Source organism: Leuciscus leuciscus, assembly GCF_965113295.1.
Source record: "Leuciscus leuciscus genome assembly, chromosome: 11".
Classification (NCBI taxonomy): domain Eukaryota; kingdom Metazoa; phylum Chordata; class Actinopteri; order Cypriniformes; family Leuciscidae; genus Leuciscus; species Leuciscus leuciscus.
Window position 1 is genome coordinate 2,021,224 of NC_138735.1, and position 21,134 is coordinate 2,042,357.

General features: G+C 37.2%; 2 protein-coding genes and 1 long non-coding RNA gene across 5 annotated transcripts in view; 2 read left to right on the forward strand and 1 right to left on the reverse strand.

Annotated features, from left to right (window-relative positions):
- impa2 (inositol monophosphatase 2) overlaps window positions 1-12,819 on the forward strand; it is a 15,896-nt gene extending 3,077 nt beyond the window's left edge. Inside the window, exons 3-8 of the mRNA XM_082183819.1 lie at window positions 1,562-1,666; window positions 1,744-1,789; window positions 2,864-2,972; window positions 4,444-4,552; window positions 5,349-5,500; window positions 11,866-12,819. Coding sequence (XP_082039945.1) covers window positions 1,562-1,666; window positions 1,744-1,789; window positions 2,864-2,972; window positions 4,444-4,552; window positions 5,349-5,500; window positions 11,866-12,011 — 667 coding nt within the window. The 3' untranslated portion in view covers window positions 12,012-12,819. The remainder of the gene's footprint in view (window positions 1-1,561; window positions 1,667-1,743; window positions 1,790-2,863; window positions 2,973-4,443; window positions 4,553-5,348; window positions 5,501-11,865) is intronic.
- LOC309509222 overlaps window positions 1-21,134 on the reverse strand; it is a 138,147-nt gene that overhangs the window by 15,492 nt on the left and 101,521 nt on the right. The gene's annotated exons all lie outside the window — the stretch shown is intronic.
- piezo2a (piezo-type mechanosensitive ion channel component 2a) overlaps window positions 14,164-21,134 on the forward strand; it is a 190,527-nt gene continuing 183,556 nt past the window's right edge. For all 3 annotated transcript variants that reach the window (XM_082183793.1, XM_082183795.1, XM_082183794.1), the window contains exon 1: window positions 14,164-14,819. In XM_082183793.1, coding sequence (XP_082039919.1) covers window positions 14,753-14,819 — 67 coding nt within the window. In that variant the 5' untranslated portion in view covers window positions 14,164-14,752. The remainder of the gene's footprint in view (window positions 14,820-21,134) is intronic.

Below are 21,134 nucleotides of genomic sequence, written 5' to 3' on the forward strand. Positions count from 1 at the left end.
ACTGTCTTTACTCTGAACTAATACCAGTACAATAAAATACACTAGAAATATTAGAGGCAAAAACTAAAATTATAAATGTTGCCTTGACAACTACCTGAATGTTAGTCCACTGGAGGCAAGTGTAACACTAGTAACATTCTAGTAAACAATAATATCCAAATCAAGATCAAACATAAAACAAAAGCATGGCGTGGCATGAAACTCAAAACAAGAACAAGAACATGGACATTACTTCCCAACAGTGGTTACAGGAAACAATACTTGACAAAGACACATGTCAAACATGAGGGCTTAAATACACAAGCACTAATGACAAGACAGGGGACACCTGTGCACATGATTAAACAATGAACCACTGACAGCATGACACAGAACACATGGCAGGATCACATCAGGGCCAGGGAATCACATGACAAGACATGAAACATGACCAAAAACAAGACGCGACATCCCCCCCCCCCCACACACTCTATGGGCGGCTCCCGACGCCCGACACAAGACCAAAACACCAAAAGTTCAGGAGCGGAGGCAGTCTCGGGGGGGGGATGGGGGGCCAGGCCCGTGCAGGGGAACAGGACATGGACATGGCATGACGTGAGGAGACTATTATACTGGCGGGATAAATGACTCTTGCGCTCGACGCAAATCTAAAATGTGTTGGTCTGCATTACTCATAGGTGTGGTTTGGGTGTAACGTGAAATAAACCAATCAGAGCGTCATCTCACATTCCCTTTAAGAGCAGGCGCGCTTGTTCCATGGCGGATTGCTATTATAACGGTGGATTTGCCAGACTCACGCCAGGAGCGGTTCACAGCCGAGGAGACCGACGTTCTCGTCAGGGCCGTAAAACACAGAGAAGTGACATTGGGGATGGAGAAACACACCCAAATTAGCTTCGGTTAAACAGGCGTATGATAATTTGGGTAAATGTGTAAGCTAGATTTATGCCTATTTTTTCACATCTTCATGGACACAACAATGATTTCCCTCGTGTGGTAATATTGTTCCTTGTAATAATGTATGATTTTCTAAAAATGAGAACTGATGCTTATGTGTAGATGAGAGAATCAAAGTGTTGCGCGTTGTGCTCACGCTACATTATGGCCAATCATGCGCCCTTAAAATAGCATCTGAACGCGCCACTGACTTTAGACTAGGTTTCTCCTGGTCTGTGGCGGAATTGTTTTCTGAAACTACAAAATAGCACCAGGGAACGTTTGCGCCGGAACACGCCTCCTCTTTTTGCTGAACCGCCCCGCCCTACTAAAACTTAATCTAATATTAAAGTCGAATCTGAATATATAAAAAATAAAAGCTAATTCAGCATATAAATTGATACTATAATACTAAAAAAGATACTAAATAATTCTCAAATAAGACTGAATTACCATGTAAATATCAGGTTATATGAACATGATAATGAAGTGTTTTGCAAATTCGAATGGTTTTCCTGTAGAAGATTTCTATAAAGGGCTGGACAGACTGTTTAATGTGTGACCGTTCTCTAGTAATAACTGTTGGTGTAATGTTGATGTTGTGTGTGTCACATGTCACTGAAAGGTTTATCGGAGAGGAGTCGTCAGCCGCCGGAGTGAAGTGTGAGCTGACCGACAGCCCGACCTGGATAATAGATCCCATCGACGGGACCTGTAACTTTGTGCACAGGTAAGAGAAGCGTCTTCATATGTTGTGTTTAAATCATCATAGAAATATATTCCCAACACACAATCCTTGGCTTGCAGTTTTCCCATGGTGGCAGTGAGCATCGGATTCGCCGTGAGGAAAGAGGTAAAGCACGGATGGATCCCAATGACTGGTTCTCTCCCTGATGATGTACATGTACAGTAGGGCTGGGTATTGACACAAATTTCACAATTCGATTCGATTTCGATTCACAAGCATTCAATTCAATTCGATTGAATATTGATTATTTTGGATATCAGGGACAATACATGGCAAATTTCTAATCTTTTAACAAATCTCTTAACTAATGCTGTAAACTATGGGAGTCAGTGGTAGCCTATAGGCTTCATTAGCCTACTATAATATTGAAGGTAAAAAATAACTGATTTGAATACAAACACTTAAATTACAGTTTTAAATATTTCTATAATAATACAGTTATATGAAATATAAACATTTAAATGGTGGCTGTCATAAAAACCTGTCAGATTTATTCAAACATGCATTAAATATTGAAGAACAAATTATAATGAATATGTAATATGGTGCGAATATTTAGCAGAATGCTCCTCTCTAGAGTTAGTTTGTCTCGCTGACTGACGAGTTTATGGTCACTGGATATGGTTTTTCTGAGGTAAATGTGACGTTACATGACATTGTTTACAAGCTGTTTTACTGACGTCTTTCCACGGGTGAAACACTGATTGGGCGACTCCATGTCACATGATACGAACTTCGATAAGGTGTACTCTACCTTTTAACACACTTTCAGAAGCTCATTCATGTTTATTTCGTGCTGTAACTGGTATTATTAAGGCGAAGAGAAGATCATGTGCTTCTCTAGAGATGAGCCAGAGCGATCTCACGCCACAGCCACAAAACTGTAATTATGTTTTTGAATTTCATAAGAAAATGGACGTAATTTGAAATCTGAGACTTTGTTTCATATCAATAGTAACAAAGCACAGAGATTGTTGCGATTTATTGGATGGATGCAGCGCTACAATGTTACATTCATTCATCAACTGAAAACAGAATGACTAATCGATTTTTGGGGATTTAAGAATCCATATCGGCTCGTAAAAATGAGAATCGATTAAAATCGAGAAATCAATATTTTTTACCCAGCCCTAGTGTACAGTATAAAGTGTGTGTGAACAATAAACGTGTGTGTGTCAGCTGGAGTTCGGTGTGATCTACCACTGCTTCGACGGGACGCTGTACACCGCCAGGAAAGGACACGGAGCCTTTCGCAATGGTGTTCGACTACAGGTTTCCAAAGAGAAAGGTCAGCAAATTATTTAACTTATTTATTTGCAATAAATTATAATCAACTTGTCGCTTTACAATGGCAAAGTGAAACTGATTTGAATTATAAAACACATAGTTACGGTCCTGAGTGCCGATTAGACCATTGTTAAACTATAAATGTTTCCTTGACAAATTAAGAAAACAAAAAATAAATATAATAATAACAAATTAATTAAATACAAATAAATTAAAGCTAAACCCACATTTAAAAAAAAATGACAAAAACACAAAATAAAATTACTAAAACAATCTAAAATTAAAACAGAAACTATGAACATAAAAATAAAGAAAAAGGTCAGAAAATTATTTCTCTTATTTTTTTGCAATAAATGATAATCAACTTGTCGCTTTATAATGGTGGTATAAAACACATAGTTACGGTCCTGAATGCTGATCAGACCATTGTTAAACTATAAATGTTTCTTTGACAAATAATATAAGTTTAAGTTGATTTTCTAAAATTAGACCATTGTTAAACTACTGTAGAAAAGTTTGGGGTCAGAAAGTTTGTGATAGAGTCTCTTCTGCATTTATCTGATCACAAATACAGTAGAACAGTAATTGTAACGGTGTGGCAGAGGGACGGGGATCTGTGTGAAAAAACACACAAATAAAGGTCATCTAAATGAGAGAGATCCAACAGGAGAAACATAAATCCAAAAAGGAGAAGAAGATGATAAACCAAACGGGAAACAACGCCCGACAACAGCCGATAACAAGGTACAGGTGATAGTAATCAATCACTATGGTAACAAACAACAGTAACTATTTAAAAAAAAAAAGTAAAACAGGAACTAAACACAGGAGAAACCAGAAAACACTCTTCAAAATAAGTCACATAACACAAAAATACAATGGAAACCATGACAGTAATATTCTAAAATATTATTCCAGTGTAAATCATCTGTTTTCTATGTGAATATGTAGTAAAGTGTAATTTATTCCTGTGATCCAGTCTTCAGTGTCACATGATCCTTCAGAAATCATTCTAATATGATGATTTGATGCTCAAGAGATATTTATGATTATTATCAATGTTGAAAACAGCTTCATATTTTTGTGGAAACTGATACATTTAATTTTTCAGGATTCTTTGATGAATAGAAAGTTCAAAAGAACAGCATTAATTTGAAACAGAAACATTTTATAAAATTATAAATGTCACTTTTAAACATTGTAATGTGTCCTTGGTTAATAAAAGTGTATGTGTGTGTATATATATATATATATATATATATATGGATGTATAAATGTACAGACCCCAAACTCTAATTTAAATGCATATTTAAATAATTCATTAAAAAATATGATTGTCCTTTATGGGTTTAATCTCACTTGATTGGCCTGTTTTTGCTACAAGCCTTTGCTGATTAACTTCCAGCGTACAGTAAATGCTGCAGACGTGATTACAGTATGTGATGATATGATGTGTTTCGTGTCTCTGTCAGATGTGTCCAAGGCCCTCATTCTGACTGAGATCGGGGCCAAGAGAGACCCTGCAACACTGGATATCTTCCTGGGAAATATGAGGAAAATGTTGAGCGCACCGACTCATGGGTACGGCCACACTGGGACAATCACATTTCAAAGTTGCACATAAGCAAACATTATTGGAGTGTGTTTTACAAGAAAATTACTCGAGTCTTTATACTTTAAAATTAACTTGCCATTTCTCTGTGATTTAATTGTGAAATTTACTATAATCCTACACCATTTTTTTCAGTGCAACATGATTTACAACATGAAATCATGAATTTTTTCCCAAGTTTAATTTTTTTCCAATTTCAGTTTTTTGGGGTTTTAATTTTTCTGGACTCCATTTTAATGGTTTTAAAATTTTAGAAGAACGCTTAGAAGGGCCCTATGAAATACTTTTTTGATTTTTTTTTATTCTGTTGTATTTTTACAAAATTCTGTCTTTTCGGTTTTAAGTTTTCTGGATTCCATTTTAACGGTTTAATTAAATTTTAATAATCAAAAAGCATGTCTACCTATTTGAATTCATAAAAACAATTTAAATAATTACAAAGTACTATGAAATGTTTGTTTTTCCTAATGAAATTCTGTGTTGTGTGTATTAAAATTTTTCTGCCAATCAAATGAAGGCATAAAACATTAATTTATATTTTAATCATATGAAAATAAAAACATTTTTGTCAAAGTGCTGCACAACAGCTTATAATTAAAACATGAAAGTCAAATAGTGTTTATTCCTTAATTTTTTTATTATTATAATACTCCGCTTCGCGTCGTGCCTAACAACACCCTCAGACTTATTCACCATACAGCACAGCCTCGAGTACCTTATTGCTAGCATACAGTCTGTTATGTAAATGTGACCTTTGACCCGCAGTGTGAGGATCATCGGCAGCTCGACTCTCTCCCTGTGTCTCGTGGCCAGTGGGTCTGCGGAGGCGTATTACCAGTTCGGTCTTCACTGCTGGGACATCGCAGCGGCCGCCGTCATCATCAGAGAGGCAGGAGGAGTCGTCATCGACACCACAGGTTATTATTATTATTATTAAGTTGGCTGAGAGAGCCAACTTACTGATATTGTACTTAAACTTAATATTATTATTCTTCTTCTGAGACTAAAAAAATATAACTTTAATACAGCCTAGAGCTTTAACTCTACATACTCCAAACTCGGCTCAGACCTTCAGACTATTCTGACTCGGTATGCTATATCTTTTCTAACTGATCGGACTTACGGTTTTCCTAAAAATGACGATCAAAACTCGGAAAAACTCCCATTGACTTTTTCAAACTGACCAACCGACAAAAATTCAAATCTAAATCCCTTGAAGACTAAACCAAACTGCCGTTCTATATACTATATGAGCCATTGAGACTCATTTAAACTAATAAACTCATCTATCTATCTACTTCAAACTAAATTAAACTTCAAACTAAATTAAACTTCAAACTAAATTAAACTTCAAACTAAATTAAACTTCAAACTAAATTAAACTTCAAACTAATTTAAACTTTAAACTTCAAACTAATTTAAACTTTAAACTAATTTAAACTTCAAACTACTAAATTTACTTCATTTAAACTAATAAACTCATCTATCTATCTACTTCAAACTAAATTAAACTTCAAACTAAATTAAACTTCAAACTAAATTAAATTTCAAACTAATTTAAACTTTAAACTTCAAACTAATTTAAACTTTAAACTAATTTAAACTTTAAACTAATTTAAACTTCAAACTACTAAATTTACTTCATTTAAACTAATACACTCATCTATCTACTTCAAACTAAATTAAACTTCAAACTAAATTAAACTTCAAACTACTAAATTTACTTCATTTAAACTTATAAACTCTAAACTCATACACTTATAAACTAATTAACTTATAAACTCATGAATTCATAGACTTATGAACTCTTAAACTCATAAATGTATAAACTCTGAACTCTTAAACTCAAACTTATAAACTGTAAACTCATTTAAACTTATAATCTCTAAACTCAAAAACTCGTACACTTATAAACTCATCAATTTATACTTATAAACTCTAAACTCATAAACTCTGAGTGTGCGTGTGTGTCTGAGTGAGTGTGTGAGCGAGTTAAGGCGGCCGCACACCGGACGCGCAGCTCAGCGCCGCGCCGCGCCACGTCTAGGACAACTGTCACCTGAAAATCCGATAACATCAGCAATTTTCTGATTTCTGTAAATAAATATAAAACTAAATGTATATTGCAGCACAGGGTGAAGTCCGTATATACATTAACTACGATTTGAGACACACACATGTACATTTTATATAAAACTATGTAAATGGCGCTCTGTGGCGCGGCAGGATTTTGAACACGGTCCTGAGCCGCCGAAAGGCGCCGCCGGTGTGTGTACTCTCATAGAGAATAGTGTGTTTGAATTTAAAAGACGTGGCGCTGCGCGGCGCGCCGCCGAGCTGCGCATCCGGTGTGCGACCCCCTTTAGTGTGTGTGTGTGTGTCTGTCTGTCTGTCTATCAATCTAACTTATCTATCTATCTATCTATCATAAACTTCAAACTACTTTAAACTACTTTAAACTTCAAACCACTTTAAACTTCTTAATTTAAATATACCAGCTCCAAAGCAACGCCATAGCAACCAAACTTGAGTACCCTAGCAACCGTTTTGCAAGACCTATATCTCTGTATCAGAACATCGTATAGAGATGAGGTTTGGCTCTTTTGACTCATGCTAGCAAACAGCACGTTCAACATGCTACACATGCTAGCAGTGAATAGCTACATGCTAATAGCGATTAGTTAAGTAAGAACTCTATAAAAACTCCATAGTAACCATCTGTGACAACTACCAACCAACCTAGTAACACCATATCAACCGCTCTGAATACCATAGCAACCACCCAGAACACCCTAGCAACCACCTAGCAACCACCCAGAACACCCTAGCAACCACCCAAAAGACCCTAGCAACCACCCAAAATATCCTAGCAACCACCCAGAACACCCTAGCAACCACCTAGCAACCACCCAAAACACCCTAGCAACCGCCTAGCAACCACCCAAAAGACCCTAGCAACCACCCAAAATACCCTAGCAACACCATAGCAACCACACAAAACATCCTGGTAACCACCCATAACACCCTAGCAACCACCTAGCAACCACCCAGAACACCCTAGCAACCACCCAAAACACCCTAGCAACCACCCAAAATACCCTAGCAACACCATAGCAACCACACAAAACATCCTAGTAACCACCCATAACACCCTAGCAACCGCCTAGCAACCACCCAGAACACCCTAGCAACCACCCAAAACACCATAGCAACCACCCAAAACACCGTAGCAACCACCCAAAATATCCTAGCAACCGCCTAGCAACCACCCAGAATACCCTAGCAACCACCCAAAACACCCTAGCAACCACCCAAAATAGCCTAGCAACCACCCAAAATACCCTAGCAACCACCCAGAATACCCTAGCAACCACCCAAAATACCCTAGCAACCGCCTAGCAACCACCCAAAAGACCCTAGCAACCACCCTAAATATCCTAGCAACCACCCAAAACACCCTAGCAACCACCCAGAACACCCTAGCAACTGCCTAGCAACCACCCAAAAGACCCTAGCAACCACCCAAAATATCCTAGCAACCGCCTAGCAACCACCCAGAATACCCTAACAACCACCCAAAACACCCTAGCAACCACCCAGAAAACCCTAGCAACCACCTAGCAACCACCCAGAACACCCTAGCAACCACCCAAAAGACCCTAGCAACCACCCAAAATATCCTAGCAACCGCCTAGCAACCACCCAGAATACCCTAGCAACCACCCAAAACACCCTAGCAACCACCCAGAACACCCTAGCAACCACCTAGCAACCACCCAAAAGACCCTAGCAACCACCCAAAAGACCCTAGCAACCACCTAGCAACCACCCAGAACACCCTAGCAACCTCCCAAAATACCCTAGCAACACCATAGCAACCACCCATAACATCCTAGCAACCGCCTAGCAAAAAACGTTCTGGTCCAAACTTTCTCAAGCCAACTTAAAGTTTGTCTCGACGAACTTTCGCATCTAGTTATTATTATTATTACATCATCAGAGAGGCAGGAGGAGTCGTCATCGACACCACAGGTTATTATTATATTATTGTTATTATTATTATTATTACCACAGGTCAGTCTTGGAACAACACAACTCAGTTCTGATGTGGAAAATCTTCCTTTATGTTCTTATCAAGTATATACACTCACCTAAAGGATTATTAGGAACACCTGTTCAATTTCTCATTAATGCAATTATCTAATCAACCAATCACATGGCAGTTGCTTCAATGCATTTAGGGGTGTGGTCCTGGTCAAGACAATCTCCTGAACTCCAAACTGAATGTCAGAATGGGAAAGAAAGGTGATTTAAGCAATTTTGAGCGTGGCATGGTTGTTGGTGCCAGACGGGCCGGTCTGAGTATTTCACAATCTGCTCAGTTACTGGGATTTTCATGCACAACCATTTCTAGGGTTTACAAAGAATGGTGTGAAAAGGGAAAAACATCCAGTATGCGGCAGTCCTGTGGGCGAAAATGCCTTGTTGATGCTAGAGGTCAGAGGAGAATGGGCCGACTGATTCAAGCTGATAGAAGAGCAACTTTGACTGAAATAACCACTCGTTACAACCAAGGTATGCAGCAAAGCATTTGTGAAGCCACAACACGCACAACCTTGAGGCGGATGGGCTACAACAGCAGAAGACCCCACCGGGTACCACTCATCTCCACTACAAATAGGAAAAAGAGGCTACAATTTGCACAAGCTCACCAAATTGGACAGTTGAAGACTAGAAAAATGTTGCCTGGTCTGATGAGTCTCGATTTCTGTTGAGACATTCAGATGGTAGAGTCAGAATTTGGCGTAAACAGAATGAGAACATGGATCCATCATGCCTTGTTACCATTGTGCAGGCTGGTGGTGGTGGTGTAATGGTGTGGGGGATGTTTTCTTGGCACACTTTAGGCCCCTTAGTGCCAATTGGGCATCGTGTAAATGCCACGGCCTACCTGAGCATTGTTTCTGACCATGTCCATCCCTTTATGACCACCATGTACCCATCCTCTGATGGCTACTTCCAGCAGGATAATGCACCATGTCACAAAGCTCGAATCATTTCAAATTGGTTTCTTGAACATGACAATGAGTTCACTGTACTAAAATGGCCCCCACAGTCACCAGATCTCAACCCAATAGAGCATCTTTGGGATGTGGTGGAACGGGAGCTTCGTGCCCTGGATGTGCATCCCACAAATCTCCATCAACTGCAAGATGCTATCCTATCAATATGGGCCAACATTTCTAAAGAATGCTTTCAACACCTTGTTGAATCAATGCCATGTAGAATTAAGGCAGTTCTGAAGGCGAAAGGGGGTCAAACACAGTATTAGTATGGTGTTCCTAATAATCCTTTAGGTGAGTGTATATATATGTTTGAGTGTGTGTGTTGATGTCTCTGTGTTTGTGTCGTAGGGAACGTGCTCGACCTTGTGTGTGAGTGTGTTGGTGTGTTGATGTCTCTGTGTTTGTGTCGTAGGGAACGCGCTCGACCTCATGTGGAAAATCTTCCTTTATATTCTTATCAAGTGTGTAATTCATTAATAATGTAGGATTTTAAACAATAAGGGCTTTTATTCCTGATTGATCGATTCATTATTATTAATATTTCATTAAAAACGCTGAAAACTCGAAGGTGAGAAACTTCATTGCTTAATCAAACAATGAGGCACACATGATGAAAATATAAACATTTACATGTTCTCATACACAATGTAATATTTGTATATAAATTGTAACTAAAAGTAGGATGTTTAAACTGTAGGATGTTAAAATAGCTCAGTGTTTGCATACTGAACTTTAATAGTGCTATGAAAAGTGCTATAATAAAAGCTGCACCTGCGATTCATTTTACGTATTGTTTGTTTAAAGTTTTACTCATTTTATTTGATGTTAGCTTTGATAAATCTACTGTACATAAAAATCATTATTCAGATTAGATCAGTAAGTTTAACATACGTTCTGTGCCCTGCTAGGAGAACTGTTTCTTTAAAAACAGGGAGTAGGGCTGCAACAAACGATTATTTTGATAATCGATTAATCTAACGATTATTAGAACGATTAATCGACTAATCGTCGATTATTTCGCCGACTAATCAGTACGTTTGGAACGATTATTCAGCTTTTTCAATTAGTTAAAACACTGAGTTATACATATTCTAACTATAATATAAAAAAAGAAAATCACTTCAGCTTTTGAAATGGTTGTTTAAATGAACTTTGAGTCAACTAAACAGGTCATGCTCTTTAAGTTCTCAGATTTCTGTCCAACTCAAATCTCACACAAATGCTCTTTAAGCATTGTTTAAATATTCTGCTCTCTTTCAATAGAAAAAAAATTAACAAAAATTAATCAGCTGCATTACAGACAAACTTAATCTGCAAACAATTATTATAAGTATAAAATAAAATAAAAATTGACATGACAATTGAGCTGACAGAGACATTCTCATTCACCTTTTAATTTGCAGTATGAAAAAGTAACTGGCATGATATTCTTCATAACATCTCCTTTTGTAAGTCTTCATGAATATGGAACAAAATCTAAACCTGACGGCCTCTGCCAGAACTCTTATAATGGGATGAAGATCTCTCAGATTTGCTCATAGACTCAGTGATGCTCTGTGTGATTCAGCTGATGGAGTTCTGTGTTCAGGGATCGTACTGTAATCATGCCTTACTGTACATGTGTGTGAGGATCCAGCTGAACTGGGTCAGAGATATAGTTATGACACACTGGGAAATCAACAGGCTGGCAGATGTGGAGATACAGCTGTACTAGAAGTCACACACAAGTGCCTATTACACAGCCACGGGAATAAACTAAACTAATCTAAACTAAACTTAAATGAAATAAATGAAATAAATAAAAAAACAATAAATTATAAATAAAAACAATAAAATAAAATGTGTGTGTGTGTGTGTGTATATATATATATATATATATATATATATGGAAGAGAGTGCTTGTGTGTGTGTGTGTGTGTGTGTGCGTGTGTGTGTGTGTGTGTGTGTGTGTTGATGTCGTATGGAACACACTCGACCTTGTGTGTGTGTGTGTGTGTGTGTGTGTGTGTGTGTGTGTGTGTGTGTGTGTGTGTGTGTGTGTGTGTGTGTGTGTGTGTGTGTGTGTGTGTGTGTGTGTGTGTGTGTTGATGTCGTATGGAACACACTCGACCTTGTGTGTGTGTGTGTGTGTGTGTGTGTGTTTGTGTTGTAGGGAACACACTTGACCTCGTGTGTGTGTGTGTGTGTGTGTGTGTGTGTGTGTGTGTGTCTCATAGGGAACACACTCGACCTGATGTCCAGAAGAGTTGTGGCCGCTGGGACTCGTGAGATCGCAGACTATGTGGTGAAGCAGCTTCAGCCTATAAACTACGGGCGTGACGACACTGACCCTGACGACCTGCCCGTGACCCCTGACCTCTGACCCCATGACCCCATCCTATTACCTCAGAACACACAATCCTGCCACGTCACATCTGCAGTGTCCTTTCAGCGCTATATTCACACGTTTAAACATCCTAAAGTCACGAAGATAAAGCGTAATCACTGGAGCCACGACCTTTTAACCTCTAACCCCTGTCGTCACGGAAATAACGTTAATCACTGGATCTTCAACGGGTTTGCCTTGAAAATGCAAGGATGCGGATGATGCCAAACTCTGCTGATGTTCCATACCAATATAACAAGTTTGATTTGATAATGGGAGGATCTGCAGCTGGTTATGAACGCTTATGATCAGAGAGCTTAAATCTTTTACAGTAGTGAGATCAGATCATTACTCAGGAATCATTATCTTGCAATGGAAGAAAGTATGACATTTCTGAGAATTAATTCTATATACAAACACTTCTAAAACTCCTTTCTTACTCAGTGTTTTTATCTTGATCTGCGAAATAAGATATTAGACCTTGTTATCAGAGAATAAATGTAAACATTGAGCTTGTTTAAAGCGTGGTTAGATGAAACACATCTGGAGATCCGGTTCTACACGTTCATCATGTGACCGCTCATATTATGACTGAAACACACAACAAATCCTGGTGTTTGTTCCTGAAACTCACTGCGGTTAAACCTGTATTTTACATTTCTTATGTTTTCTAATGACGGATGATCTGTAGATCTAACAGTTGTTGTATAAATATAGAGATGTGAGTTTTTATAGTTTCTCTTGCCTTTTAAATCAGGGCAACATTCCTCTAGTATGACCGATTAAAAGCATACCATGAAATCAATGCTGTCCAGTTATTATTCACCCCAAATTATTAACCATATTCACTTTCTTATGATTGTGTAGTTTTTGTGCATATTGTATTTCTTCATTTGGGAGTAAAAGCAGAGGCCTTTCCTCCCGCTGGATCTCTGGGAGAGGTGGCCACGGCTCCAGATGTCTGTTCATATGCAAGAGAGCTTGGAAATTAAATATACAGCTGAAATTTGGCAAATTCAATTGAATTTTATTCCCACATTCAGTCAAGCCACAGTCTTGTTTAGATCCGGAGAGATCTCCATTCTTTTGGAAAGACTTGGAGCTGCCAGATTTAATATAAAGTTTAACCGAGCAGAGTTATGAGTTTCCTTCTTATAACCCGATCACAGTCCAGCATAACATTAGCATTAACATTAGCATTAACATTAACATTAACAAACTCTATTGTTGCACATTTGGCTTCATCTGAGCTCTTGCTTTCTATCTTTTACTCCCTGCTAAAATTTAATTTCCTCAAAACTTTATGCTGCAAAAAATGGCTGATGATTGACAATACAAACAATAAATAAATAAATATATACATACATACATACATGCATGCATACACACACTTTGCCATGCAAAAGTTTGGGATTGCTAATATGTTTAATATTTTTAAAAGAAGTATCTTCTGCTCACCAAGGCTGCATTTATTTGATTCAAAATAAACTTCAATATTGTGAAATATTTCTACAATGTAAATCAGCTGTTTTCTATGTGAATATATAGTAAAGTGTAATTTATATCCTGTGATCAAAGCAGAACAAAAGTACTAATGTATGGGCCTCATGTGAGTAGAAATGGTAGTATGAAATGGTATTTCACAATAAAAGAACATTTAACAGTTTATTTTTATTTAATAGTTAATAGTTTACATCATAGACGTTTCTGCATTAACGCATATTTAAATATAGACATCGAATGAAAGCGCTATTGTGGAGTTCTGTGATGAACCAGTGCGACAGTAGCGCGGGACGCTCGGCAGGGGGCGCTACAGCCGCTGTTATACTCATACCGTTATATTACTTAACAAACTCGACAAATGCATCATGTAATGACATATTTGACAATAAAATATATTTAAAAATATAAATGTATATTTAATAATTAAATAAAAATACATTTAAATAGATTTTTGGGTAAACTGCATTGCATTTCTTTTTTCAAGCTTTCTTTGTAATAAATACATAAAAAAAGTGAGAAATACGCAATGGCTTCTTTCTTTCTTTCTTTTTATATATAAATATGTGACGTGATTCTACAACCACTCGTTGTTATTCCTGTATAAAGTCGTGCGCGTCAGTTTATCTCGCGTCTCCGGGACTAACACACACACACACACACACACACACACACACCTCTTCATCAGTGCTCGAGTCCTGCTGGAGTTATTCGTCAGATTTGCAGGGTGGTCCTTCAGGCTGTTCATTGAGGAGGAGAAAAAGTGAGTCCAGATGCCAGTGTGCGCACAGCTGTGCCGCGTAAACGCGCGTCAAACGCTCCAGAACTGAGGAAAACGCGAGCGAACGCCTTTCACAATCGCCGAGGACTGAGAGATATCTCTCGCCACGCAGTTTCGGAGGAAACACAACAAACTTGGAGCGAATAAACATGCAACTTGCTGATGTTTCGCAGTGCGCGTGAAGCGCCATGATCTCTCCTGTCAACAGGTAAGAGCAAATCCCAGTTTGGAGAAGAGCAAAACATTTGGAGAAGAGGAAAACATGTCTGAGGAGAACTGAAGAGAAGTGAAGCAGACCTTCGGGATTATCTTTAAACTTCTTCACGCTTATGTTCACCATGAGGACTACAGTCTGATCCCGGATCCAGGATCATGTCCCGCGGCCGAAGCCGACAGAAAGACTGGACTTGGAGAGATTTGTGAATTCTGATCTGAGTTATTATATTCTTGTGCTGATATGATGGCCTCGGAGGTGGTGTGTGGACTCATATTCAGACTCATTCTCCCAGTGTGCCTCGCTGCAGGTAAGACACACTGAACACTAATCAAGCAACACTTGCTTTAAGCTTATAGGTTTAAAAAAATAAAATCAGTACAACTTTTAAAATATTAGTAAATCTTTATATCATTGAAAACTATTTTTTTTATATCTTCAATTAAACTACTTTATGTATACTCGTATACAATGTAAATCAATGATTGTTGATAAGCCAAATTGTAAATATGATTATAAACAGTAACTGGTTTACTAGATGGCTTACTGGACGTGTCTTGTCTTGTTTAATATGCATTTCCAATTTTTATGGCATTGTTTATGGTGTTCAATCAATACACTAAAAATTGTTTTTTTAAGTTCTTCCTCAATATTTTTGCTTTGTTTGTTTCCAGCACAAATATCTAAGCGTTATTAAATTATAATACATTTACTGGAGAAGCAAAATGACTGAAGATATTAAGACTTGTTTACTGGGGGGAAATCACCAAACTTGTGAGTTTATGCATAAAACAAGAACAAATATCTGCTATGGCCTAGGACAAATAAACGTATTAAAGATTATTTATAAATAATAAAATAAAATAATTGTAATATTATTTAATAATATTTAATAATTATTTATAAAATAAAGATGATTTTTCTGACCCCATTGGCAGATATTTGTTCTTTTTAAGCATAAATTTGCTTAACTTTGATAACAAAAATTCACAAACTCAGACTTAATATTTTAAGATATTTTGCTTCTCTGGTAAATGTATCTTGATTTACGAATGTTTAGTATTTATACAATATTTTGTTCTGGAAAAAAGGTAACACTTTACAATAGTTACATTAGTTAACATAAATGAATAATGAACTGCACTTCTACAGCATTTATTAATCTTAGTTAATGTTAATTTCAACATTTACTAACACATTATTCAAATCAAAAGTTGCATTTGTTAACATTAGTTAATGCACTGTGAACTAACATGAACACACAATGAACAGCTGGATTTATAGGTAACAAAGATGAACAAATACAGTAACAAATGTATTGCTCATGGTTAGTTCATTAAGTTAATACATTAATGTTAACAAACAAAACCTTATTGTAACATAATACTGGAAAACAAGAAAAAATTGTTTTACAGAGTACAGTCATTTTAGTCATTTTGTAAACCAGGCGCTGTCAAAAACACCTCGACTATAAACTTATACTGATATTAAAGCTTGACAGTTTCACTGATTATGATCATCTACTTTCTGGACTGTAATGAATTGCATAAATTAGCATCTAATCATAAGCTTAACTTGCGGTGTGGTCATTAAAGAAAAACACAATACATGTTGAGATCTTAATATGATGAAGGATGAGACGTTCATATGTTGTAATGCTTCATGTAGTGATAAATGAGCAAAGTAACGAGCTCTTGAGGTTAAGAAGACCCAGCACAGCACTGGACATAAAAAGCCATCGATTATGATTCTATTATGACTGATTCATTGATGGATTTATTGATTTATAGTGCAAACACAGTTCTCTTACCGAGGAGGCCTGAATCCGAATGACAATTAGTCAGAATGTGGCCACATGATTACCTGAAGTTTAAATGTGAGTTTGCAGATGTTTGATACTCTTACATGAACATTTGTTTTACTCTTGCTATTTTTGCTGGAATGTTTGATGCAGAGCATTGAAAAGCTAACTATGAAAAAGCACTGATTTGTGTAGTTTTAATATAGTAACGTTTATGCCCTGTTTGCCTTGTTGCCCTAGTTAGTGTGTGCCAGTGTGTTCCCTTAGTTACTGATGATGTTCACCTGTTGTTCATTTATTTACCTCATTACTCCTTTGCTGCGTCCCAATTCGCACACTATCCGTCCTAAATAGTATTTCAAATTAGAAATAGTTGCTCTCAAATTGTATGATGAAATGAGGATTCCAAAGATATAATTCCAAATATTGTGTGTTGGACGAGGATTCAATTAGAACTACAAACTCGAATAAAAAGTGTTAAAAAACTACAAAATGGCGGATCTGCGAGTCTGCCGGTTAGGTTTAGATAAAGGAGTTTGAGTGATTAATATACAGTATCTAACCTGCTGAAAATATGTTAATCAATGTTATCCACATTATATTTAATCTGCAACATCATTGTGAACTTTTATGGAGATATGTCATTAACCTTTAATCACATCATTGTGAAACACACGAGGAGAGTCTCCAACTGCAGATCAGCGTGCTTCTGCATTTCTCTCAGCATTAGGACGTTAAAGTGCATTAAATGTGGAGGATTTTAACTGTAAAAAGATGATTGACAGCACAGTTTAAACACACTTAACTATAAAGGTTCGCTAAAGACGCGATTATGACGGAGTAGTTAGTTACTCTTCAGCTACACACTCAAAAGTATCTACTTTCTCTTCAGAAACAGTATATATAATATCCCTGATATTCTCCAGTGGTTTCCCTTGTAGATTTATTATTATTAAAACATAATTTTGTTCTATTCCTCACGATCGTACGCTTCATTCCGGCCACCGTTGTTTTGGATTCAGCAGTCTTTCCCTGTGAGGATTCAGACTCTTTTGGTGTAAGATGAGTAATTCTGCACTCGACGTCTGTCAAAACAGCCTGTCTGCTGAAGTAAGCAGGATCTCTTCCGCTCTCAGCTCTGGTTTTCCCCCAGATCCACTACAGAACCCTTGATATTTACATTCTCAATTGTCTGGTTTGAGTGAAACGCCTCTGTGTCCTGATAGTGTTGAATGTCTGTCGAACATCTGCCTCATCTGACTCACACACAGTCTGTTTTTACAGATAGTGAGGGCTTGAACTTCTTAAGCCTCCTGTCTCGGATCTCTAACAATCGAGATCTGTGCTTCCCACGACCCGCTGGTACGCCAGAAACACCCAACACTGTTTACTTGTGATAAAACGCCCAATGGAGTCGAGATCAGAGAGTCGAACAGCCGACCTGTTTAACTGAACTCAGAGCTCTTCCACATCTCAGTCTCAGCGGCGATAGTGTGTGTCCCTACGATAAAAAATAGCCCGCAAAATTATGTTAAACATTGGGCCGTGTTTTAATCAAAATCAAAACTTGCACGACTGGTGCATACTGGCCAAAAAATCACAGTGTGGGAGGAGAAACTGACCATTCAAGAGCTGTACGAGGCATTTAAAGCAAGCTGAAAGAGTTGTTTCTGATGATACACACATTTTACATATGAATTTTAATGTGTTACCATCAGGGAGATGATTCAGGGTCTTGATGTGTAAGTTTAATTGTTATAAAACACTTTTGTGCCAACACTTTAAATAGAGATTTTCAAAATTGTGGGGTTTTGCTGCTAGTTTTTATTATTGAAATGTTGTTATATTCTAATTATTGTATGTTATACTGTGTGTGTGATAGAAGTGGTGTACTGGAGGTGTCATGTTGTCCAAGACAAATTTCCCAGGAATGGGAGAATAAAGTAGAAAGTAAAGTAAAGTAAGCAGGTGTTCCTGTCCACTTTTCCATTTTTTCCAGCCATTTTTCCAACATAAAGTCTTTGTTAAAGAGTTCATGAATCAACCAGCTATGAGGACAATCATTGCAAACTTTGATTTGAAGCAAAGAAAAGTTTTTAAAAATCACTCAAGACTGGAAAATAACTACAAGAATCCCAATAAAGTCAGCATGAAACTGCAGTTGTGCTTCTGGAACAAGAACAAATGTAGGAATTGGAATTGTAGGAATCAATGGAATTGATTGGATGTTTGTGGTTTGCTATTGGCTGATGTCATGTGAGTGACAGGTTGAGTTATTTAGGGATGCACGATATATCAGCCACCATATCGGTATCGGCTGATATACGTTCATTTTTAATGTTATCGTTATCGGCCCAATAAGAAAATTTGCCCAATATTCTGATGTAATGGATACCATCCCTCATACTCTTCAGCATAGTAATACTCCTCAGTTGGAAAACTTCACAAGCCCCTTGTTTCCGGAGATGGTTAAATGAGATGCTTTATATTATCCAAATGGAACAGTTATATTTTGGGGAGTTCTGCTCACAAAAAAGATTTGAAGCCACATGGGGACCCTCTCTTGAGACTTTTGGAAGTTTAACATTTATTTTCTTCTCCTGCGGTGAATTAACTGAAGTATAAAACAATTGTGAATATTGTAATTTATGTTTATTTTTTCAATATTTATTTTGCATATACTTGCTGACTAGGCAATCCAGACAATTTCTTATTTTTTGTAATTTTTAATTTTTTCGTTGTGTGTTAATGTGTCTTTTGTTGTCCTGACTGTTTTATGCTTTTGTGTCTGTTAATATAACTTTAAAACTGTTTATAAAAATAATACGAAAAAAATAAGAAAAAAAATAAAATACAGTTCAATGTGCTGCACAAGTCTGTCATATCGGCTACATAAACTTATAATGAGAACATCATAATTGTGTGCTTGTGACGTGGCTGTTAATGGTGAGCCTTTTGTTTTTGTAATCAGGTTTAAAATTATATGCAAATTTTGATTTAGATTTATCGGCCAAGGTTATCGGCTTTCAAATATAAAGAAATGCTGGTTATAAATATTTCACAAAAGTTGCATTAAATTATTCTGTCCAGATGTATTTCACCCAGTATTTTTGTGCTTAGCATTAGCACGAAACAAAACAAAAGTTGTTGCAATGTGCGTCAATACAGTCATTCATGATGTTTAATGATGATTAGGATGCTGTCTGATAGGAGTCTACATAGACAGCTCACTTTTGGACTTTATTTCATCCTCAAGGATCATGTAAAGGTCAAATCCTGCTCTTTTGTGAGGCACAAACCATCCGGCTTCTAAAAAGACATTCATATTAATAGTCCAAATAAAGCATGCACTCCTCTCTGATTTTTAAATGTTATATCCGTATCAGGTCAATCACTTCAGCATCATAAACACATCTTTAAGTGATGGCTGTAAACACCAGACCTCTCGTGGGTGGGACGCTGACGAAGGCGGACGTAGGTTTCACGTATACCTAAATATTTTATTGCTCTCTGAGGAAATATTTTGTTTGCTCGTATACAGAGAGTAAACAGCAGTTATTTACCTTTATAGAGGACGTGATACACAAAGGTACAACCAAACCTACCAAGAACAGCATCAGTTTGTGCAAATATTTGCGACTGCTTCCTTTTATATACGGCTCTCTTCATCAGAAACAACATGCAAACTTTGCATTATGTTGAATTATTACTTACGATCTGACATTTGGACCATAACAGTGCTTTAGTTCGACCCAGCACAGGTAGAAGCGTTTATGTTCACACACTTGCATATACAGTCAAACACACATGTATTCAGACACATGTCTCACATTATCACAGTTTATTCACTATAGTTTAGAAAATGGTAATAAATATGAGCAGAACTCAGTTGATATTTGACTGGTTTTGTCCGTCCTTCTGTTAGACTGTCTCACACATGAATTATGTTGAATATCTGTCAGCTGTTAAATTTAACTACACAATTAGATAATACCAGTTTAGCTCAACCAATCACCAAGCAATGCTTCATTGTGTTCAGTCTGTGTGTAAAAAGAGCATTAGCAATTAAAGACAAAACACTTCAGCAAAACATGATCAGCTCAAAGTGTCCCAATCATTTCTGGTCCCAAATTTGTATAAATGTCACTGGTAGTCACTGTATGAAGAATTATTGGGTATAATATGTCACAGTTTACTTTATTTTGCTCTCCTCACTTACATTAATGAACTATAGTGTCCTGATCACACTAGTGAAACATATCAAAACTAATATCTGGTGTCTGAATAATGTTTGGTTTTCCTGTATGTCTCAGGCCTTCAGAATGAAGATCTGCTTTCGAGATCCACGTCTCTCTGTGTCGTTTGATCTGGGGTTTGGAGGTGGTTGAACTGAAACCACACGTAGTGTTTTGTTAGACAGCTGCTTCATTTGTGGCTTTACAGAATTAAAAAGAGAGTTTGGAACATTAAAGACGTTGTTGACACACACTGTACACAGTCACGCTCTCATTACGGCTCTGTATTCCTCTAAACTGTGAAGCTACAGAGGACTAGTGCACACGTTTGACCCAGTGCCTTTTAACTCTGGCTCGACTAGCCTTGACTGATTGAAAGCAGAACAGATTTGTTAGCTCAAATAAAAACAAAATGTTGTTAAAGACAAAATTTAAAGGCGAAATTTACTTTGAACTATTGACTTTTCCTTACAGAGAATGTTAGCCGCTAGCCAAATAACTACCAATTTCAGAAAGCTCGTAATCTAGTCTGTATTCTGATCAAATACAATCCAGGATCATTGGAAAAATGTATATCTGTGGTGACAAA